Consider the following 24,898-nt stretch of genomic DNA (forward strand, 5'->3'; position numbering starts at 1 on the left):
TGTTTCACTGGAAAATATCCCAAAATCTGTGAATCTCGACTGAAACGTTTCGGCTTCCTCACTTTCAATCTCCAATTTATGGACTTCGGAGCAAGTTTCGACAAAATGAAGGTTGGATTCAAACTCAAGGTGTCGAGGCGGAGCTACCCATAAAATTTGAGATTGAACGATCACCATCAACGGAGGTCGACAAATAAAAGAGAGAGTCAGTGTAATTTACTATTTATATTTTCAATTATTTTATATTTTGACTTTTAAAAATTTAATAAGAGACATTTTTTGTGACAAAAAATATCTTTTATGGTCAAAGTTTTCAATGCTGGGTATTCCTCCGCCTAAATATTAACATTATATTGTTTTGAATTTGAATTGTTAAATTTTTTATTTTTAATTTAAAAAGTTTAATTAAATCATTAAATGGATCAATAAATCATCAAATAAACATAAAAAGAATAGACTGCATAAATCCAATTTTTTTGTACATATTTTGCAGTTGTAAGTTCTCGCATCAATTAAATATAATAAAAGTCTGAATAGATATTAATTATGTAAAAAATTCTAAAAACGAATAAAATTAAAGCATGCAAAATTAAAATTATGGAGTCAAATATTAAATTGGAGGTAAATATATATTTTAGTATTTGAATTAGCCTGTAAAATTTAATTTAGTATTTTATTTTTATTTAATTCGGTATCTGATATTATTTTAAGGTTCAATTCAGTATATATTTTTTCAAATAAGTGCACAAACTTATTTTTCTAAAATCGATACCTAAACTCGTATATTTAATTTGAATTAATATTTACAATAAATAATTTATCTGAACTAATTTGAAAAACTAAATTCAGGTACCGAATTATGCATTTATTCTAAAATAAATGAGGTTTTTGAGAAATTAGTTTAGGGTTAATTAAACAGTCGTACCTGTACATGTACCTGTTTTTCAGCGTAACAGAGAAAATGAAAACAAGAAACGTTTTGTCAATTGCACCAGCACCCTATTTATTATCGCAAATTCCATGCATCCCGCATCTAATCTTCCTCTCCTGACACGGCGGAACGCCACCCCACAACAGCCGCAATAGCCGCCGCAGCCATGGCTTTTCGCCGTCAACTTCAAATCCTACTTCTTTTTTCCATGGTTTCCGTTTCATGCGCACTGTCGGATTCTGAGATCCTTCTAGAGTTCAAATCCTCGTTGACGAACAACACTGCTTTGAAGAGCTGGCGAAACGATTCCGGACCTGTATGCAACGGCAGACGTTCCAGTTGGATCGGCGTCTTTTGTGAAAACGGCACCGTTTGGGGTTTGAAACTCGAGAACATGGGACTAACGGGCACCATTGATGCGGCCACCTTGTCCGCCTTGTCCAGATTGAGAACCTTAAGCTTCATGAACAATAATTTTAATGGTCCGATCCCCGAGTTCAGTAATCTTACTAGGTTGAGATTCGTTTATTTATCCTACAATCGTTTTTCTGGACATATTCCCGGCAATGCATTCCAAGGAATGGTCCGGCTCAGCAAGCTGTATCTATCGAGAAACCGGTTCTCCGGTCAGATTCCGGCATCGGTGGCCACCCTGACCAAGCTTTTGGAGCTTAAACTCGACGGAAACTGGTTTTCCGGAAGAATACCAGACTTCAAGCAGAAAACGTTGCATGTAGTTGATCTCTCTAATAATCAACTGGAGGGTCCTATACCAGCAAGCCTTAGTAAGATGAATGCAGACATGTTTGCAGGTGAATAAAATTTGACTCGGCTCAATTTTTTTCCCGATTTTACGACTCGAATTAAGTCTAAATGTGTTATTATGTTTGCAAATGCAGGCAATAAAAATGTTTGTGGAGCACCATTGAAGGCATGTGTATCAACCCGTGCTGGTCCAAAGCATAACGTTGCTCCCAATTTCAAGAAGACGATCTCATTATGGGTTATTGTGACTCACATCATAGTCGGGGTCCTTATACTACTAGCCCTGGTTGTACTCATCATAATCAGTCTCCCCAAAAGGCAGCAACAAGCTTCAAAATGGAGGGTTCACCGTCGCCGCCATCATATCGCAAAAGGAAAACAGGTCTCAAGGCAGGAACCCCTGCTTCTTCCGTCTTGTCGCCACGTTCGAGAAGCGGAAGGAAGGCATTGGAGGCTGCACCGAAGCTTACTTTCTTGAGAGATGATGATGGAGAAAAGTTCGATTTGCCGGACTTGCTGAAAGCCTCGGCTGAGATATTGGGGAGCGGTTGTTTCGGTTCATCTTACAAGACTGCTCTACCAAATGGGACCACCATGGTGGTGAAGAGGTATAAACAGATGAACAGCGCTGAGAAAGAAGATTTCCAAGAGCATATGAGGAGGATTGGGAGACTGAGACATAACAACGTGCTTACTCTTGTCGCTTATTATTACAGGAGGGATGAGAAGCTTCTTGTTTGCGATTTCGCCGAAAATGGCAGCTTAGCTATTCATCTTCATGGTTAGTCTGCGAATTATTCAGTTGCTTGACTAACAAGTCATGTTCAAATATTGTGTTTTTTTTTACTCTGTTCTTTCCTGCAGCTCATCAAACTCTGGGACAACCAGCCCTTGATTGGCCAACTCGGTTGAAGATTGTGAAAGGAGTAGCCAAGGGGCTAGCGTACCTATACAAGGAGTTGCCTAGCTTGGTCGCACCACACGGTCACCTCAAATCCTCCAACGTTCTCCTCAACGAATCCTTCGAACCCCTCCTCACCGATTACGCTCTGATCCCGGTCGTCAATCCGGAGAGTGCTCAAACATTCATGGTGGTCTATAAATCACCCGAATACATCCAACACGGTCGAGTCACAAAGAAGACGGACGTATGGGCTCTCGGTGTACTAATCCTAGAGATTCTGACCGGAAAATTCCCCTCAAACTTCCTGCTAAAGGGAAAGGGAAGCGACGAAGACGACATAGCAATGTGGGTGAGATCTAAAGTCGGCGACGACGTCGAAGAAACGTTGTTGACGAACATGGAGGTGTTCGACAAAGAGATGGGAGCCATAAGTTACGGCGATGGAAAAACGATGATGCAGCTGTTGAAGATTGGGTTGAGTTGCTGCGAAGGCGACGTGCAGAAGAGATTGGATTTGAAAGAAGCCGTGGCGAGAATCGAACGATTGAAGCCCCGGAACGCTAGCCGAGACGACGAATTCTACTCGGCGATGGGTGACAGTGAGGAAGACAGGAAGTGGTGATGTCCCATGAACATTGTCCGTGTATGATGTCTTATTTTGTGTGGAGATTTGTTGAAATCTTAGAGATTTTGATGTTTCAATGCTTTACTTGTGTACCTCAAGATTTCCTCTAGCCTGCATTTGCATTTATAAACTATTTTTCTCCATCTTTTACCTGCATTAGATATTTATATATTATATCTATGTATCAAATAATTATCTATATATTATTTAAATTTTTTAAAATTAATTGGCAATAATTTAAGCAGCTTAAACATAAGCTTACTAATAATATTTGAGAAAAGATAATTTGATTAATTAAATTAATAAAATAAACATTAAAATTTAAATCCTTAATCTTACTTAAAAAATTTAGTGTCTCATCCTACTCGACCAATTAATTATTAATATTTATTTAATTCATTTAATTTATCAAGCAATCAAACTATAATTTCAGCATTTTGGGAAGGCGAAACCCCCATTTGTTTATTTTATAACTACCACATAGTTTTCTGAGTTAAATAGTATTTTTTTTTAATTTTTTGAAATCATATGTTATTATCATTGTAATATTTAATTTTTTTTATTCTAGTTTTTACACTTTTCAGAAGTAATAAAAATACTAAAAAAATGAAAATATTATCAATTTTATATTAAAAATATCGTAGATTTTCAAAACCATTTTGATGTTTTTATCATTTAATATATATTTGATGTCGTGTCCCTTGATATTCATAACGAAAATTTTGAATAAAACCATATGATTCTCATTTGAAAAAAAAATTAAAATATTTTTTTTCTAAAATGAGAAGTAGCTGAATTGCTATCCTTTGTATTAAAAAATATTTTATTTCTAAAATACAATAATATAACGGCATTTTTAGCGACGTTTTGAGAGTAAACATTACTAATTTTAAACATATAGCGGCGTTTCCATTCCAAACGCCACAAAATAGTTCGGGCCGATATTTTCATTGTTTTTGTTAAACAAATTATTTTAGTTTTTCCTTATTTTTACTTTCTTTACTTTTAGAACAAAATTGAAGTTTTAATGAACAATTGTTTTTTTCGGCCAGAGGTGGATCAAAACCCACCAAAATAACAAGAAACGAAGGCTTAAGCTAAGAGCAGCAACCAGGGATTAATGTTAAAATTGTTTCAAACGACAACAACAGTCGATCAAACAAACAAACCATGTAATTAGTTTTAATCGTTTCTCTTAATTAGCCAACACCCTTGATATATAAAAAAACGATAGAATTAGAGACACACAGCAGCCATAGATTGGTCTGAATTCAAACCACAGGGAGATCGAGGCAAAGGGTTGATTAAGAACTCAAAACATGCCCAGAAGAAATGTAGAAAGGAAAGATCCAGGTGCTAGAGTTGCAGTTGCAGTAGACAAGGACAAGGGCAGCCAATATGCTTTGAAATGGGCCGTCGATCATCTCATGTCCAAGGGTCAAACCATCACCCTCGTCCATGTTAAAACCAGGCCTTCTTCCATCCCATCATCATGTATGTTTCATTCAATTACATCATGTGTATGTTTGTGTGTGTAAGGCTGGTTTGGTACGTGAACTTGTTGATCTGATGAATGAATGCATGCATGCAGCTGGGAACTACACGAACATTTCTAATGTCAACGAGGAGTTTTCAAAAGCGTATAAGCAACAACTGGAACATCAGGCCAGGGAGATCTTTCTTCCTTTCCGATGCTTCTGCTCGCGGAAGGATGTACGTTTTTTTTGGTTCTCGGTCTCATTTTCGTTATCGTTTGATGGTGAATTTATTGTGTTGGGTGTATGATGGTTGTAACAGATCACCGGTAATGAGGTCATACTGGAGGACACCGATATAGCTAGAGCCTTGGTCGATTATATTTTGTCCGCTCCGATCGAGATCATGGTACTCGGCACGCCGTCGAAAGGCGGATTTGTTAGGTGAATGATTGTTTCATCTTTCTCCGCCCAAACACCTATATAAGACATTGATTCGGCTCATTGATCTTACTCTGCATTTGCCTTTGTTAATTGTCTGACAGAAGATTCAGGAGCGCGGAGCTTACGACTATGGTCTCGAAAGCGGCTCCCGATTACTGCACCGTGTACGTGATCGGCAAAGGGAAGATTTCGTCGGTGCGGTCTGCTACAGCTTCCCCTCCGTCAAGACTCGACATGCCTCCTCCGGCTCAAGTGCTGCTGCCTCCACCCGGTACCATCCCCGAAGCACCAGAAACCCCTTCGGCTCGTTCACCTTGCCTCAGATATAGAGGTTCTGGTAGGCCTCAACTTCCACTACCCCACCTGTATGAAGACACGGAAATGATAAAGTAAGTTGTTATAAGATTGCCAACATATATGTAACTCTGTAACTCAAAATTTTGAATTCCTGAGAACAGGTCACCATTTTCGAGAACAAGAAACAGATTCGAGCCTTCAATTCCTGAATCCGACATATCATTCGTAAGCAGTGGGAGGCCGAGTACTGATAACGTGTTCTATCTTGGCGACCGCCCAGAATCCGGTAGCCAACGGTTTTCTGTCAGCTCTGAGTTCGAAAACATAAGCCTCGAATCTTCATTATCAGGAAATAGGTCCATGGATTTCAGTTCACAACATGATTTCTCCTCAACATCACTCGAAAGTGGTAGTAGGGCATCATGGTCATCTCTGAATATGTCATCTCAGAACATGGTAAGGCCTTTTTCTGCCATGAAAACGAGCATAATCAACCGTTATACGTTATACTAAACAATAAATTCGATCGTATTCGTATTAATTTCGAGCACAAACAAGGTATAGAATGGAACTTAACTGATTAGATGCACGCAGGATGATGTGGAAGCCGAGATGAAACGACTCAAACGGGAGCTCCAGCAGACAATGGAGATGTATAGTGCAGCCTGCAAGGAAGCACTCTTGGCGAAGAAGAGGGTAATTATTTGAAAAGCCGGTATCATTTCCGAGAATGATCTACAAACTTGAGAATGTATTTAACGTAATTTTTGTTAAAATTCTCATTACAGGCAAAAGAACTTCAATGCTGGAAGTTACAAGAAGAACAGAAGATCGAAGAGGCGCGACTAGCTGAGGAAGCTGCGCTTTCACTCGTGGAGAAGGAGAAAGAAAAGTGTAAGGTTGCCGTTGAGGCAGCCCAAGCAGCTCAAATGATTGCTGAACTTGAAGCACAAAAGAGAATGATTGCAGAAAAGAATGTTAGCAGAGTCGAGGACGAGGGGAAATTGGTTGCTGCTTCACATGATGTCAGATATCGGAAATATACGATTCAAGATATCGAAGCGGCAACCGATCTCTTCTCGCCGTCTCTCAAAATCGGAGAAGGAGGTTACGGGCCGGTGTACCGCTGCTACCTAGACCACACACCTGTCGCGATAAAAGTTCTACGTTCGGATGCAACCCAAGGGGAGCTACAATTTCAGCGAGAGGTGTGCAGGGCCTGCAGGCACATAATAACTTGCTATTCTGAAATACTTGAAAGAAATTTACTGATTATACATTTCGGTGACTCGTATAGGTCGAAGTGTTGAGCTGCATAAGGCATCCGAACATGGTTCTTCTTCTTGGAGCCTGCCCGGAGTATTGCTGCCTAGTCTACGAATACATGGATAACGGAAGCTTGGAAGATCGACTGTTTAGGCGCAATAACACTCCGGTACTTCCATGGCAAGTAAGGTTCCGAATGGCAGCAGAGATCGCAACAGGTCTTCTTTTCCTACACCAAACCAAACCGGAGCCAATTGTGCACCGTGACCTGAAACCTGGCAATATTTTGCTCGATCGCAACTACGTCGGCAAGATCAGTGATGTCGGATTGGCTAGGCTTGTTCCTCCATCGGTTTCCGACTCCATAACTCAGTACCGTATGACGGCAGCAGTTGGAACATTCTGTTACATAGATCCAGAATATCAGCAAACCGGAATGCTAGGGATAAATCTGATGTATACTCACTTGGGATCATGCTACTTCAAATAATAACCGCTAAGTCACCTATGGGCTTGACTCATCAGGTCGAGAACGCTATCGAAAATGGAACATTCACTGATGTACTCGACTCGGCTGTGGCTGACTGGCCAATGGAAGAGACCCTGGCCTTTGCCAGGTTAGCCCTTAAGTGTTCGGAGATGAGACGGAAAGACAGACCCGACCTAGGTCGGGTCGTGTTGCCCGAGCTTGACCGATTGAGAACCCTTGCCGAAGGAAACATGTCTTCCGTCACGAATTGCAGCAGTGCAGGGACTTCACCAAACAACAGCCAAGTTTCCACCACAGCAAGTGATATCAAAGACTGGTCCTACTGAACTAGATAAAGCCACGGAAGAATTCCGATACAAGGAGGCGAAGTCCGCCATCGAAACTCGATTTATTTCGTTTTTTACGGTCCAGAAAACCTGGTTAAGAATGTAACTATACAGATGCTATAGACATAATAGAGTAAGCTACGCTTTAACATCAAGATGTTAAGGCTTTAATATCAAAGATAGAGGTGATAGTCCTTGTAGAACTCTCCGTCTTGGCAAATAACATTGCTCTGATAGTCTGATTCCTTCTTCAATTCACCTATCAGATGTGTAGGGACCTTTTAATAATATTACTACCCAATATTTGTATATTTTAAAACGGTCCATATTCTAATACATTTTGTTCAAGCAATATTTTTTATAGTTAATTAAGTTTTTATATTTTTTCCCAGTTAATGTTTGATTTTTACTTAAAAATACCTTATGTTCTTAAGAGTAATCAAAACTTAACTCGAAAAAAATTAATTTTTCAACTCGACATTAGAAACCTTATTTTGACTTGAAACTCAAAAGAATTATAAATTCGAATCGAGTTATAAAATAAAAACTTGAATAATTCAATTTTTTTAATAATTAATATATTAGTTTTTAAATCTGATTCGAGTCCTTCAACTCTATATAATATATGTATATCAAATATTAAAAAAAATTATATGCATATGAGCTGCTTAAATTAGAATCAAATTATATCATAATACTACAAATAATTATAATTAAATAATTTGATCTAATTAAAAAAAATAAGATTTATGTACTCTACTAATTTGATCTTATAATTTGTGTGTGAAGGATCAGAGTGAAGTTAGCTCGCTATCAACCCGCAGGAAGAGAAGAGAGAGAGAGATGCTGATTGGAAACAAAGAAAATAATTAAAAGCTTTCGTCTCTTCTCTCTTTCTTTTCAGTTTTCTCATTAAGAAACGAACCTCTTTACTTCTAATTCACTCCTTCCCATTTTCCCTCTTGCTTCAATCTTCAATATCTTCCGGCCCAACAAAGTCCCATGAATTGAACCTTCTCCAAACACTCTCGGGTGTGCGCTTGTGCCCAGTTTGTAATTTTCCTAGGAAAAAATGGAAAATTTCGGCGGGAAAAAGACACCCACCAAGCGCAGATCCGTGCTCAGGGCCTCGAAATAAAGCCACCGGTGTAATCAAGGCTCGAAAGGAAAAGAGAGAGAGAGGAAAAGAAAAAGAGTGAAATAAAAAAAGGAAGGAAAATAGTCGTTTTGATCCTCACATGTTTTGTAAATTTTTAATTTTAGCCATTAAATGAAATAGTTAATTCATGTGTGTTCCTTAAATTATGCTATATTTATATTTTTGTATTAAACGTTTTTCAATGCAAAGTTTAGGTAATTATTTTTCGATGTAAAGTTTAGGTAATTATTTTTGTATTAAACCTTTAAAAAAACACAAAATATTTATCTTTTTTATATAAATAATTTGGATACGATCTTCACATTTTACCATTATATCCTTTTTTAAAATTATTTTTTTCATAGAGGTAAGGTACACATAGTTCTGGTAGGATGTTGTTTTGTTGAGTTTTACAAATATTAAAATTTATAAAATAATTCTTCGATTATAATATATTATTTTATTGAGTCCCTCGACTATTAAAAGTTATAAAATGATCACTTGACTATTCATTATGTTTCAAACTTATCATTTTCTGATAAACAATTTTGACAGTCGTCTAAGATGGACGTTCATATGCTAGCGAAGATATGATAGTCGTTTGAGATTCTGAGGTTAGATTTTATCATATCCTAATTAATAAGTTAACATCAGAGTCAGACGGTCGTTAATTTTTTTTATTAAAAAATACGAGTTTGGAACATAATGAATAGTTGGGTGATCATTTTATAATTTTTAATAGTCGAGTGACTCAACAAAACAACATCCTATAGTCTAGAGATTATTTTGTAGTCGGTGATCATTTTTGTACTTTACCCTTTCAATAAATATTAGTTTTTTATAGAAATCGCTAATTTTATTAAAAAAATAGAAAATAATTAAATTACAAATAAGGTTTGAAGCCACAATCATAAACTAAATTAGGGATGAGCACGAGACCCAAACATGACGGGTTCCGACTCGATCGGGTTGTATTTTTTAAAAAAATTCAGGTTCGGGCATGGTAAGGTTTTTTAAAGGTGATATTTGAGTCAGGTCGGATTCGAGTTTATGGTGAAAAATACCCGACCCGACACGAAAAAAATATAATTTTACCTTATATATTTAAGAATAATTACAATAATATCCATCTATATATTATTTTTTAATTTAAATCATTGTTTTTATTGAATAAAAATAATATTTTTTATTATTACGGGTTGAGTCAGATCGAGTTTGGATTTTATCTCAAAAAATTAGGTTGGGTTCGGGTTAGGTGGAGGGTATATATTTTTCGGGTCGGGTCGGTGAATGGTGTAAAATTTTTTGGTCGGGTCGGGTTGGCCGAAACCCGACCCATGCACATCCCTAGACTAAACACATAATAAAGATATTTTTCTAAACATGAAAAAATTAGCCATTTAATATTACAAGGAAAATGTTAAAAAATCTAACCAAATAAACTCGAATAAAAGATAGATACGATCAGATCTAATCGCATCGGGAAACGAACCACGAAAGGGAATGAAACTATTGAAAGGCGATTAAAAAATTGCAAACCAAAATTAAGCAACGTGAAAATACTATCAACGATCACAAAATCGCGTATTCAAATCCAATATAATAGTCCAAAGCAAAGAAGAACAACATGATAACAAATAATGTGTCATCTTGATCAGTATAAACTCATATAAAAGATAGATACAAACAGATCTAATCGCATTGGCAAACGAGCCATAAAAGAGGATGAAACTATTGAAAGACGATTGAAAAATTGCAAACAAAAATTAAGCAACGTAAAAATACTATCAACAATCGCAAAATTATGTATTTAAATCCAATCCAATGGTCCAAAACAAAGAAGATCATCATGATAACAAATAAAATGTCATTTTGATCAGTCATGACAATGTCAATTAAAACCAACCCTGGAAAAATGATACATGAAAATAACAACAAAACGATCGAAAATGTGTCGTAAAGGTAGAAGAAGTGTCATAAAGATAAAATTATTACAAATAAAAAAAACAAGAGAAAAATAAAGATATACTATAATAAAGTAAAGAAAAAACAATAAATATTAGCGGTGGACGATGAGTACCAAGATTAAAGAAAAAAAATAAAAAAATCAATATATTTTATTTAATATGATTTATTTTTAAAACAATAATTTATGTAACTATTTTTCCCAATCTTTTACTATCAATATATTCATGTGAAAAGTCAGATTTGGTCCACAAGTTCTAGTAAATATTAATTTAGTCCAAAAGTCATGTTTGGTGTATAAGTTCATCAACATCACTAAGAAGTTAAAACAAAGAAACGAGCGATGCCTTCAAGCGTAGATATCTACATTTTGACTTTTTTTTAATAAATTTAATAACTTTATTAATTATGATAGTTATTACAAGTCACTGGACTCATTTATTTTAATCTACTGTATTAAAATATATTTTCAAAAAAAATACTGTATTAAAATAATTTTATTTTAATAATTTTTTTATATGCCAGTGACTATGATTGACTGATAGTTGCTAAAGAAAACTTAATCTCATGTTTCAAATATGACGGTAATTCTTTTATCATTACAAAGAACACTAATGTTATCTTTCATTATTAATAATAATGATATTTATTTGTATTTATTATTTATTTGAGTTATTTAATGGAGTTTTTAATTCTCTATTTATATAATTTTCTGACTTGTGGGTGAGTAGTTTGTGCACTTTAATTATTTTAGTATAAGTTTTATTAGATTAAAATATATAATTACGTGCACATATTTAATACATATTATTACCGTAAAATATAACATAAAATTAAGCGATCAATCGTGATTATAAGTTATAAGGTATTAAAAGTATGATAATAATAAAAGTGCAAATATTGTTAAAGTTGTATTTACAGTTTAATGATTGAAAGAGTTAAAAATACAATAATAATTAATTCTTAAATCAGATATATAAAGGGGTTATGATCCCCAATAAATATATAATCTCGTATTTTCTCTTATTCCGTCAGAGAATTTATATTCAAGAGAATAGTATTTTTCTTGTAAGATCACAACCAGAGAAAACTCAAGGATTTCAACTCATCAATTAATTAAGGTACGGTTCCGCATATAATATTTTATTCTTGATGATTTGGAATGATTAGATCATGCTTATTTTTATGTTTAAAATGATTTAGTTCTAATATATCTAACCTATGTGATTAATTTATTCTCATTTTTATAACATTTTCATGTATTTTTACATTCATTGAGTAGTTTTCGTGATAAAAGAATGATATTTTTTTTTTAAAAATCGAGTTCGAAAAAATCGTGTCCATAGTATTTTTGCGTTTTCAATAGACTAAAAAAACATATAAACAAATACTACTTTATAATCACTAAATTTTATTTTAAAAATACAATTTTTATGTAATTTTAGATAATATATATATATATATATATATATATAAATATTATTTAATAAAATTAATTATTAATATTATTTACAAACATATAAAAATCTTATTATTTTCATCGTGATTGTATAAATTAAATGATCAATAATTAAATATTAGTTAGAAAGTAAAAAGGAAAAAAAGTACAAACTTCTACAGTTAAACAAACAAAGAAAGAAAGACAAGCAAATTGCAACCAAATAGATTTAGTATTTAATTTTTGTAGCCAACAAGGAAGGAGGGTTTGTGTTTGTATATTTACAAGGAAGAAAAACAAGTAGGGAAAGCCTCTCATTTTGCCCCCTTCCGATTTCATTCGAGCTCTTTTCGCCTTTCCCCTTCACTGTTTCAATATTCTACTGTGCATTTAGTTTGTTGAAATCACTTAGAATTAGGAAGAATTGAAATTTAATTCTACTATTTTTCATATTTGGTTCAAGTTTTTAAATGGTGAATTGGAATTCAATTCAATCAAATGAGAGAAAATAAATTTCATCTATAACATGATGGAATTGAAATCTTTTAGAGAAGGGAATACGAAATTTGACCATAATATCCTAATTAATCTTTTAGTATTCAGGTCGGATTTTTTTAGAAAAAAAATTGAGTTCGGTTCGGTGTTTTTTAAGTTTGATATTCAGGTCGGGTCGGTTTTTTTTTAAAAAAAATGGGACCGGGTCGATTTTTTTTTAAAAAAAATCGAGTTCGGGTCGGGTCATATTTTTTTGGGTCGGGATTAGGGTTTTTTTTAAGTTACTATTTTTATTGAATAAAAATAATTTTTTTATTATTTAGTGTCAGGTCTCGGGTGGAGGTTCACTTGTTCTCGAGTCGGGTCGGGTGGACCAAAAACTTGACCTAACCCGACTCATGATCATCTCTAATTACGATGATTTTAACTTATGATATTTATTTATATAATTTTTATAATTTATTAAAATAATTAATTAATTAATAAAATAAAAATTTAATATTTTTTAAAATTTTATAATTTATTACTACATAAAAATTATAAAATAAACTAAAATAAAGTAAAAATATAAGATTAACAATTCTATCATATTAAATTACTGAAATCAAATTCATCAAATATATCTAAGAACTAAACATAATATAAAATTAGATTCTAAATCAATTTTTTAATATCCAAATAAATTTTAGATTCAGATTTCAATTAAAGAGATTCTAATCTCTTCACAAATTTCAATTACCTCGTAAACATTATAAAATGACGGAGGAGAGAGAAAGCCCAATCTTCTGGGGCTTGGCGGAAGGTCAAGCCTTTTGTCAATGGCGGTGCCTCTGGTATGCTTGCTACCTGTGTCATCCAACCCATCGATATGGTCAAGGTTTTTCTCTTCACTCATCCTTGAGTAGATATGGTCTTCAAGTAATTATCCCTTCGAGTTTTTATGGTTTTTTAGATCTGGGATTTATTTGGGATTTGTGTTCTTTTTGGGTAATGGTCTTTTGTTGGTTTGGATTTTGGGTAACTGGGTCAGGGATCGGCTGGAACTATCACCAAGAACATGCTTAAGGAGGAGGGTGTTCGTGCCTTTTACAAGGTTCTTTTTCTGTAACTCCGTTCAAGTTTTGATCCCCCCCTTGATCTAACTTTTCTGATTATAGATCTGTTACTGGTTTCTGAGACCTATTTTATAGATGCTGGATCTTTACTTTTAAAATAGTTTCGAGATTTTCTACATTTTTTGTTATGGTATATATTAAATTATTTATTGATTCCAGTTCCCGAAATATTGGAATTTAGTGCTGTTTCATTGGATGAGATGTGCTTGTTGATTTTGGTTACTGCTTAATTGTTAATAGCATGCAAGAAATACGATCTCAGCACAAGGTTTCCATAACTTGAAACTGAAATTTGCTCATTTGTAGGATTGGGAATTCTGATATTTATTCGATTGAGTCCTTTGGTTTCTGGAATAGAGTAAAAAGAAGTGTTTCAAATAATTGCTATTTGATCTGGATCTGTTCCAAAAGAGGCAAAATAATTCTAATTGTTTGCTGACAAGGACTAAATAGGGAAAACTCTGAAATTATTTCAATTTCAGGCCTTGGACATAGAATAGCCCATTCATAGATATAGTGGCTTTATCTTGTTGAATTTGTACTTCAGATTTTCGAAAGACGAAAAAAAAGAACCGGCTTGATGTTCTAATTGGAATTAAGATGTTTCAGTTTTCCTACAAGTCGTTTGTCTCACTTGTAAATTGTTGGACAGGGGCTATCAGCCGGACTTCTCAGGCAAGCTACATACACTACTGCTCGACTGGGATCATTCAGGTGAGTGCCATTGCAATCCTTTGTGTGACTTTGTTATACATTTCGAGATACTTCCTTTTTTTTGTTAGGATGATTAATATTTTGATTCTGAATCTTGGCCTTGTTAACATTTGCTTTTTTCGCTGCTTATGTGTGATTTGGTTTGCTTTTGAATCTAAACTTGGATAATCTATTCAGTTCTGGTTCAGCTTTTGAATTATTTCCATTTTTTTCTATAGGATACTGACAAACAAAGCAATTGAAGCCAATGATGGGAAGTGTAACACCCCAATTTAGGGGCTAAATTTAAGAAAATATAAATTGGTGGATTTAATTTGGTATTTTGAAAGAAACATGGGATTAAATTGTAAAGTTCTAAAGTTGGCAGACCGTTTTCAGAAGTGCAGAAAGTTCAGTGGCTAAACCCATGATTTAACCATTTTTTTAATATGTTGAATTATAAATCTGATTCTCGTGCGCAGGCAGCAGAAATTTTTCATATTTCCCTTCTCCAACAACCCAACTTCCAACTCCGATCTACTCGCCGTGAATCATCGCCGTTCGTCGTGAATTTCAGTCGGAAGTATCGTCGGTAATAACTCGGTTTTAGTTGGTTTTTCATCGATTCACAACGATCGGGTCATCTGTTTACGACACCTCCCGCACCATCGTGTTCCTTGTGCCGTTCCGAGTCCACCGGTGTTCTCATTTTTCTCCGGCGGCGGCGGCGCGTTGGGAGGTGAACCGGTCAAACTTCTCGATTTGTTGAAATCGAGCTCTCCGCCGTTCAAAATTGTGAACAGAGCTTTGTAAGTATCTCGAAATCGCTCAAAATAATTTTTAGAAATTTTTCCGGGATTTTATCACTGTTCACGCGCCCCCACGCGCCGCCACTGCGCGTGGGGAAGGGAAAAGTGACCGGTTTGACCGGTTTTGGTGCTGTTTTGACCGGTTTGACCGGTCACAACCCGACCCGACCCGTTGACACGACCCGACCCGTTTACCCCGACCCGACCCGTTGACCCGACCCGTTGACCGTTGACCCGTTGACCGGAGTTGACCACTGTTGACCAAAACTTTGACTGGCTTTGATCGGGCATTAAACGACTTTTGACTTCGACCGAGTATACCTATTCTGACATTTTTCGACGTTCCAAATCCGATTCCGCTGTCCGTTTTTCGAAATTCGAACCCGAAGGCCTCGAAATTGTCACTCAAACCCGTTGACTTTGATTTTGACCGAAAATTTCAAATTTCTGAAAAGTCATATTTTATGCTTTCAACGTCCTGAATCCAAATCCGAAGTCCGTTTCGCCAAATTCGAACTCGGTAAGCCGTCTTTCACTGATTTATCACCCGATTCGATCCGTTTATCGTAATTAAGCTCCGTTTCTGATATAATTTATGTTGATATGTATCTGAGGAATTATTGGAAGTTGAATTGAAGATCAAAGGCGTTCGAATGGAATTTTTATGGTCGATCAGTATTGCACGGAAATCGAGGTAATACTTTACTACCTCTTTATGCTTTATAGAACATGTTGGTATTGATAAATGCATGAATGGAAATGTTTGGTCTCATATGTGTAATTAATGAAGTTCTACACTCGATCTGAATACGGTAAAAAGGTTCAGTAATTGATTATGGTTCAGATGACTTTTATAAGAAATTAAGGGATTGCTAGAATTAAATTACAAGTTATGTGCTTAGTGGTAAAGAAATCAACCTGGATCTGTAACTTATAATTTATTTCATCAAAGGTTAAATGTTAAAGGCATTTGGATGTGAATTTATGAAAATACTCCGGTAGGGTAAAATTACGAAAATACCCTTGTGTTATAAAAAGACAAGATTGGAATATAGAAGTTAAATAAGAGGATTTTATAGACATATTGATCTGATAAAAATATTGATGTGCATAAGAAATGATAGTTATACGTAGACATTATGGATAACCGGTTTTTAACCCCAAGAGGGTTTATGCAAGATACTAGAAGTGTGTTAAGGGAATTATTTCAAGATCAGAGATTGTTCAAGAAAGCAATTAATCATAGGATCTCTAATTATATTATTTTCGTTAAGAGCTAATATCGAACTTATCTGGTTAAGAAATTACGGAAATGCCCTTAAGAGGTAGAATAGTCTGAGATGACTCTGAATGAGAAAATACTTAGAGGATTCGTACTTAACTCGATTAAGTACGGATTTAATTGTTAAGATCCCGACTTAGTGCAGGAAAATTTATGATATTCCGTTTGTAAAGTCTGAGAAGACACTTGACCTGAAAATATTCGAATAATGAGTAAATACTGGAAGAGAAATTTATCGGGGGTATTCTGCTGTCAGAATTGTTCGAAAGGACTGAAGTAAATGATAAGATTGAATTAAATAATAAGATCGGATGGAAGGAAAAGATTGAAATACTGTGAATCTGTAAAATGACCAAAATACCCCTGTAATAGAAATGACCCAAGAATATCACCAAGCTCAGGAATGATTGAATATCCTCGAGCTCTGAAATGAATGGAATAAAACTGAACATCAAAATTACCAAAATACCCTTATGGCCTAAATTAAGTAAATGTCTTGGATTAATTAAGGAATCCAAGTAAGATAAGTATTGGACTACCTTTAAAGGTAATGGAAAACAATTCAAGTGAATAGATCAACCCTAAAGCTATGTCAATACCTGAATGACATAGATATTACTGGAACATGTGTTCATCTTCTCAAGTTTGGCTCGATGATAAATTTTGGAAGTATTCAACTCAGCTTTAGATTGTATTCAGTACTAAGAATTGGACGTTTGTTCGACAATCAACCATGAAGACCAAATTGAATGGAATGAAAGTACAACATGTATCTGAAATTCAGGAACGTTTGAATTACTCTGGAAAATCCTGAAGTAACTGGAATAGAGATGACTGCTAAATGAAATAGGTAACTTCAATGACTGAGGATTTAGTAAGTGACTTGGATAAGTCTGGAAACTCTGATGAGTTTACGTAGTGTACAATTACAATGAGTTTGAACAAATTAATCAAGTACGTCAGCATTTCATGATATTGTAGAAGTGTGGAAATGAAATAAAGACATTGGAAGATCTATTCAACGATGATTCCGAAAATGGTCTATGGACAAGAATTGTGGTATTAAAGAGTAAATACCCTGGAAGAACAATGAATTGACCAATCGACAGGCATTAGTTCTGGAAACTATTCATCTAAGAGTTGTCCGATAATTCGATCAATCGATAGATAATATAAATGTCCTGAACCTTCATTTCTTCCTTATCAGCTCAAGTCACTTTCTGAATAACTGATGATTCTGTCAGTTATTGAACTCTTTCAATAGTGATTCTAAATTCCGATATTCTATCGGTATACTGAAGATCCATATTTCTCTACTTGCTAAGATTATTCAGTACCTTTGAATAATATTTGTAAACTCTGGTGTGTTCTCTACTTATATGAATATTTTATCTGATTTCTGATTTGAATTCTGTTTTGACATCTGATCTGAAATCTGTTCTGATTCCTAACCTGGATTCTGTTCTGATATCTGATCTGAATTATGTTTTGATTTCTGATATCTCCGTTTACCGACGGATAAATGTTTTATCTGGGGGGTTTATTGTTGGAGGAAGATTATCTGCAGACTCCTCGGCTTTGTGCTCAGGGTCTAAATGGCATGTGCGGTTGGGTGTATGGTTCTGGGGAACCTACACATTTATGATGTGAACGGATGGGGGTATATATATATATATGTTTTAAAAGATCTGTATCTTTTTACTGAATTTTTCGAGAAGACACTAGAAAACCTATTCTGATCTCCTCAACTCAGTCATCCGAAATATTTCTCTGAACTGAAAGCTCATTGTCCGTTACCACCCGAAATATCAGTAGAATCTCTGCTCAGCATAAAAATATGTAAATGCTCAGAAGCAATAAGGAAATAAATATTTATCTGTATTTGCACGTTCATCAGCATCATCTGGTAGTTCTGTATTACTGAGCTTTCCAAAGCTCACTCTATTACTCACCTTTTCAGGTTGAAAGAATTGTACCAGTGCATCTATCGACTTCAGTAAGGGAGTTCGTCCGGCGTTGTTGCAGAGTAGGGTACATGTGATTAGGGGGCATGTAATTGTATTTTGATTTATATACGAGTTTGGAAATATGTTTTATTTTTAAATAGTGAAAACTAATTTTATAAGTTACACGTTTCAATAAAAGTTTTAAATTTTCCGCTATTTTTATAATGGGTCGCTCCGGTGGCCCTAATGTGACTTCCCGGATCAGATCGGGCTACCTGCATCGGTCTGGGGGGTTACATTTAGTGGTATCAGAGCTATGGTTTGAGTCAAAAATTTTCAAGTTAGACCGGCCGGTCGAATGTCAAAATATGTCTGATCAGTACATGCCCCTAGACTGCAATCGTACCTCTCTGAGCCGGAACTCCAGGGCTGAGTCCCTATCTGTATTGAGTAAACCAAAGTTTCTATCTGCTAAGGCTATACTTGTACAAAAAGGAATACCAGTAACATCTGTCTAAACGCTGTAAAGTATCTCATGAGTCATGTGAGAGTTATTCATCTGAGAATTTCTGACTCGACTCCGGAAATGAAATTGAGATATGTTGTTGCTCTACGAGCCTATTCACGTATCCAATGCTGAATTGATTTCACAAGAATAAAGTTGTTCTGATTATTTACTTGGACTGAGGGAGAATTCTGAAGAGATTGATTACTCGAGAAAATTTTAAATTCTTTTATTGAAATAAGGAAAAATTTATGATAAGAATGTATGCTCAGCTGGTTAAGGATAAGTGGAGGAATCGTACTTTTATAAAAGCTATTGATAGATTTGAAAGAACTGATGGAAGTTTCATTTATGCAATTATGTAAAATGAATGAATTTCGAGGACGAAATTTTTTTTAAGGAGGGGAGAATTGTAACACCCCAATTTAGGGGCTAAATTTAAGAAATATAAATTGGTGGATTTAATTTGGTATTTGAAAGAAACATGGGATTAAATTGTAAAGTTCTAAAGTTGGCAGACCGTTTTCAGAAGTGCAGAAAGTTCAGTGGCTAAACCCATGATTTAACCATTTTTTTAATATGTTGAATTATAAATCTGATTCGTGCGCAGGCAGCAGAAATTTTCCATATTTCCTTTCTCCAGCAACCCAACTTCCAACTCCGATCTACTCGCCGTCCGACCTCCAAACGACGAGCCGAAACAACCATCGTGTTCGTTGTCAACCAAGGAACAAAACCCCTCAAACCTTTCGTCGTGAATCATCGCCGTTCGTCGTGAATTTCAGTCGGAAGTATCGTCGGTAATAACTCAGTTTTAGTTGGTTTTTCATCGATTCACAACGATCGGGTCATCTGTTTACGACACCTCCCGCACCATCGTGTTCCTTGTGCCGTTCCGAGTCCACCGGTGTTCTCATTTTTCTCCGGCGGCGGCGGCGCGTTGGGAGGTGAACCGGTCAAACTTCTCGATTTGTTGAAATCGAGCTCTCCGCCGTTCAAAATTGTGAACCGAGCTTTGTAAGTATCTCGAAATCGCTCAAAATAATTTTTAGAAATTTTTCCGGGATTTTATCACTGTTCACGCGCCCCCACGCGCCGCCACTGCGCGTGGGGAAGGGAAAAGTGACCGGTTTGACCGGTTTTGGAGCTGTTTTGACCGGTTTGACCGGTCACAACCCGACCCGACCCGTTGACCCGACCCGTTGACCGTTGACCCGTTGACCGGAGTTGACCACTGTTGACCAAAACTTTGACTGGCTTTGATCGGGCATTAAACGACCTTTGACTTCGACCGAGTATACCTATCCTGACATTTTTCGACGTTCCAAATCTGATTCCGCTGTCCATTTTTCGAAATTCGAACCCGAAGGCCTCGAAATTGTCAGTCAAACCCGTTGACTTTGATTTTGACCGAAAATTCCAAATTTCTGAAAAGTCATATTTTATGCTTTCAACGTCCTGAATCCAAATCCGAAGTCCGTTTCGCCAAATTCGAACTCGGTAAGCCGTCTTTCACTGATTTATCACCCGATTCGATCCGTTTATCGTAATTAAGCTCCGTTTCTGATATAATTTATGTCGATATGTATCTGAGGAATTATTGGAAGTTGAATTGAAGATCAAAGGCGTTCGAATGGAATTTTTATGGTCGATCAGTATTGCACGGAAATCGAGGTAATACTTTACTACCTCTTTATGCTTTATAGAACATGTTGGTATTGGTAAATGCATGAATGGAAATGTTTGGTCTCATATGTGTAATTAATGAAGTTCTACACTCGATCTGAATACGGTAAAAAGGTTCAGTAATTGATTATGGTTCAGATGACTTTTATAAGAAATTAAGGGATTGCTAGAATTAAATTACAAGTTATGTGCTTAGTGGTAAAGAAATCAACCTGGATCTGTAACTTATAATTTATTTCATCAAAGGTTAAATGTTAAAGGCATTTGGATGTGAATTTATGAAAATACTCCGGTAGGGTAAAATTACGAAAATACCCTTGTGTTATAAAAAGACAAGATTGGAATATGGAAGTTAAATAAGAGGATTTTATAGACATATTGATCTGATAAAAATATTGATGTGCATAAGAAATGATAGTTATACGTAGACATTATGGATAACCGGTTTTTAACCCCAAGAGGGTTTATGCAAGATACTAGAAGTGTGTTAAGGGAATTATTTCAAGATCAGAGATTGTTCAAGAAAGCAATTAATCATAGGATCTCTAATTTATATTATTTTCGTTAAGAGCTAATATCGAACTTATCTGGTTAAGAAATTACGGAAATGCCCTTAAGAGGTAGAATAGTCTGAGATGACTCTGAATGAGAAAATACTTAGAGGATTCGTACTTAACTCGATTAAGTACGGATTTAATTGTTAAGATCCCACTTAGTGCAGGAAAATTTATGATATTCCGTTTGTAAAGTCTGAGAAGACACTTGACCTGAAAATATTCGAATAATGAGTAAATACTGGAAGAGAAATTTATCGGGGGTATTCTGCTGTCAGAATTGTTCGAAAGGACTGAAGTAAATGATAAGATTGAATTAAATAATAAGATCGGATGGAAGGAAAAGATTGAAATACTGTGAATCTGTAAAATGACCAAAATACCCCTGTAATAGAAATGACCCAAGAATATTACCAAGCTCAGGAATGATTGAATATCCTCGAGCTCTGAAATGAATGGAATAAAACTGAACATCAAAATTACCAAAATACCCTTATGGCCTAAATTAAGTAAATGTCTTGGATTAATTAAGGAATCCAAGTAAGATAAGTATTGGACTACCTTTAAAGGTAATGGAAAACAATTCAAGTGAATAGATCAACCCTAAAGCTATGTCAATACCTGAATGACATAGATATTACTGGAACATGTGTTCATCTTCTCAAGTTTGGCTCGATGATAAATTTTGGAAGTATTCAACTCAGCTTTAGATTGTATTCAGTACTAAGAATTGGACGTTTGTTCGACAATCAACCATGAAGACCAAATTGAATGGAATGAAAGTACAACATGTATCTGAAATTCAGGAACGTTTGAATTACTCTGGAAAATCCTGAAGTAACTGGAATAGAGATGACTGCTAAATGAAATAGGTAACTTCAATGACTGAGGATTAGTAAGTGACTTGGATAAGTCTGGAAACTCTGATGAGTTTACGTAGTGTACAATTACAATGAGTTTGAACAAATTAATCAAGTACGTCAGCATTTCATGATATTGTAGAAGTGTGGAAATGAAATAAAGACATTGGAAGATCTATTCAACGATGATTCCGAAAATGGTCTATGGACAAGAATTGTGGTATTAAAGAGTAAATACCCTGGAAGAACAATGAATTGACCAATCGACAGGCATTAGTTCTGGAAACTATTCATCTAAGAGTTGTCCGATAATTCGATCAATCGATAGATAATATAAATGTCCTGAACCTTCATTTCTTCCTTATCAGCTCAAGTCACTTTCTGAATAACTGATGATTCTGTCAGTTATTGAACTCTTTCAATAGTGATTCTGAATTCCGATATTCTATCGGTATACTGAAGATCCATATTTCTCTACTTGCTAAGATTATCCAGTACCTTTGAATAATATTTGTAAACTCTGGTGTGTTCCCTACTTATATGAATATTTTATCTGATTTCTGATTTGAATTCTGTTTTGACATCTGATCTGAAATCTGTTCTGATTCCTAACCTAGATTCTGTTCTGATATCTGATCTGAATTATGTTTTGATTTCTGATATCTCCGTTTACCGACGGATAAATGTTTTATCTGGGGGGTTTATTGTTGGAGGAAGATTATCTGCAGACTCCTCGGCTTTGTGCTCAGGGTCTAAATGGCATGTGCGGTTGGGTGTATGGTTCTGGGGAACCTACACATTTATGATGTGAACGGATGGGGGTATATATATATATATATGTTTTAAAAGATCTGTATCTTTTTACTGAATTTTTCGAGAATACACTAGAAAACCTATTCTGATCTCCTCAACTCAGTCATCCGAAATATTTCTCTGAACTGAAAGCTAATTGTCCGTTACCACCCGAAATATCAGTAGAATCTCTGCTCAGTATAAAAATATGTAAATGCTCAGAAGCAATAAGGAAATAAATATTTATCTGTATTTGCACGTTCATCAGCATCATCTGGTAGTTCTGTATTACTGAGCTTTCCAAAGCTCACTCTATTACTCACCTTTTCAGGTTGAAAGAATTGTACCAGTGCATCTATCGACTTCAGTAAGGGAGTTCGTCCGGCGTTGTTGCAGAGTAGGGTACATGTGATTAGGGGGCATGTAATTGTATTTTGATTTATATACGAGTTTGGAAATATGTTTTATTTTTAAATAGTGAAAACTAATTTTATAAGTTACACGTTTCAATAAAAGTTTTAAATTTTCCGCTATTTTTATAATGGGTCGCTCCGGTGGCCCTAATGTGACTTCCCGGATCAGATCGGGCTACTTGCATCGGTCTGGGGGGTTACAGGAAGCCCTTACCTTTATACCAGAAGGCTTTGTGTGGTCTGACTGCTGGTGCTATTGGGGCTGTGTTGGCAGTCCAGCTGATTTGGCACTTATCCGTATGCAGGCTGATGCCACTTTGCCTGCTGCTCAGCGCCGAAATTACTCCAATGCATTCCATACTCTCTATCGTATTGTTGGGGTTTTGGCACTTTGGAAAGGTGCAGGCCCTACGGTAGTCAGAGCCATGGCATTGAACATGGGAATGCTTGCCTCATACGATCAAAGTGTCGAGTTTTTCAAGGATAACCTTGGCTTAGGAGAAGCTGCTACTGTGGTCGGTAAGAGTCTTTCTTAGTAGCAACCACCATGGATGTTTAACTATGAAAATGTCTTTCACAGATCTCACGTATGTTCTAAATTTGTTGCATGAACAATTCGTGGCTTATTCCTCACTGATACTTTGTTGGTATAGTCAAGTAGCAGAATCTTTAGAAGTTATTACGAAAGATGTAAAGTCTAATGAGGCTATTACGAAATACTATATAATCATGTGGTATAGTCAAGTAGCAGAATCATTAGAAGTTATTACGAAAGATGTAAAGTCTAATGAGGCTATTACGAAATACTATATAATCATGTGTTTCCCAATTCTTAAGACCATTGGTTGGCATGCGTTACTAATTCTAAAACCTATTAGCAGGAATTTACATCTTTGAGCAAGCATACTGCTCTTTTTTTAATGTTCCTTTTTCGTTATTGTTGCAGGTGCAAGTACCATTTCGGGTTTCTTTGCCTCAGCTTGCAGTTTGCCTTTTGATTACGTGAAAACACAAATCCAGAAAATGCAACCTGATGCCACGGGCAAGTATCCATACACTGGCTCTTTGGACTGTGCTATGAAAACCCTCAAGGCTGGAGGACCATTCAAATTTTACACAGGATTCCCCGTGTATTGCGTTAGAATTGCTCCCCATGTCATGGTATTTACTTTATTCTTCGCCGTATATAGTTTCTCGAGCTTGAACTTGAATGTTTAATTATATTCCGGTGACCGGATGTTCTCTTATGCAGATGACTTGGATATTCCTCAACCAGATTCAGAAGGTTGAGAAGAAAATAGGGTTGTAGAGTGTTCTCGTGTGTTGGTGACGGAGGAGTAACGATGGAGTAGGTTGATTGCCAATTATACAAATTTGTAGGGTGTGATTGAAAACAGGAGTTTTAGGAGTTATGATTTTAAAGCTCACAAGGAACTTTATACTTCTGATTTAAGAATAAGTGTACCTTAAGATATCAATCTAAGTTCAAAGGCATTATATTCACATTTTCCATTATTCATTCCCTTCAACAGTTTCTTTTGAACACAACTTTCAACACGTTCAGCTATTTGTTCTCTCTGTGTTATTTATTTTGGTAAATTACTCGAATGATCACTTAACTATGGGGTCGGTGTTGATATGGTCATCATATTTTCAATTTTGACAAAACAATCACATAATTATT

The 24,898-nt window shown here is 35.6% G+C and overlaps 1 protein-coding gene and 2 pseudogenes across 1 annotated transcript; all 3 read left to right on the top strand.

Annotated features, from left to right (window-relative positions):
- Positions 1-1,097: 1,097 nt before the first annotated feature.
- Positions 1,098-3,222, top strand: LOC120124390 (annotated as a pseudogene).
- A 1,322-nt stretch (positions 3,223-4,544) lies between these two features.
- On the top strand, positions 4,545-14,720 carry LOC120124391 (annotated as a pseudogene).
- Positions 14,721-23,341: 8,621 nt separating this feature from the next.
- LOC120124460 (mitochondrial dicarboxylate/tricarboxylate transporter DTC-like) lies at positions 23,342-24,687 on the top strand. Its single transcript, XM_039143124.1, has 3 exons — positions 23,342-23,733; positions 24,161-24,375; positions 24,467-24,687. The coding sequence occupies exons 1-3, from the start codon at positions 23,343-23,345 to the stop codon at positions 24,521-24,523; spliced, it is 663 nt and encodes a 220-aa protein (XP_038999055.1). The 5' UTR covers position 23,342; the 3' UTR covers positions 24,524-24,687.
- The last annotated feature ends 211 nt before the right edge of the window (positions 24,688-24,898 follow it).

The sequence above is a fragment of the Hibiscus syriacus genome, unplaced genomic scaffold, assembly GCF_006381635.1.
Source record: "Hibiscus syriacus cultivar Baekdansim isolate YM2019G1 unplaced genomic scaffold, ASM638163v2 tig00110418_pilon, whole genome shotgun sequence".
In the NCBI taxonomy this organism is placed as follows: domain Eukaryota; kingdom Viridiplantae; phylum Streptophyta; class Magnoliopsida; order Malvales; family Malvaceae; genus Hibiscus; species Hibiscus syriacus.

What these genes read in the sequence shown, in the direction of transcription:
- LOC120124460 (XM_039143124.1), top strand. Translation starts at nt 23,343, where the DNA reads ATGGGTCGCTCCGGTGGCCCTAATGTGACTTCCCGGATCAGATCGGGC. An exon ending in AGAAGCTGCTACTGTGGTCG is followed by an intron (nt 23,734 to 24,160) that starts GTAAGAGTCTTT and finishes TTATTGTTGCAG; the next exon opens with GTGCAAGTACCATTTCGGGT. An exon ending in GAATTGCTCCCCATGTCATG is followed by an intron (nt 24,376 to 24,466) that starts GTATTTACTTTA and finishes TCTCTTATGCAG; the next exon opens with ATGACTTGGATATTCCTCAA.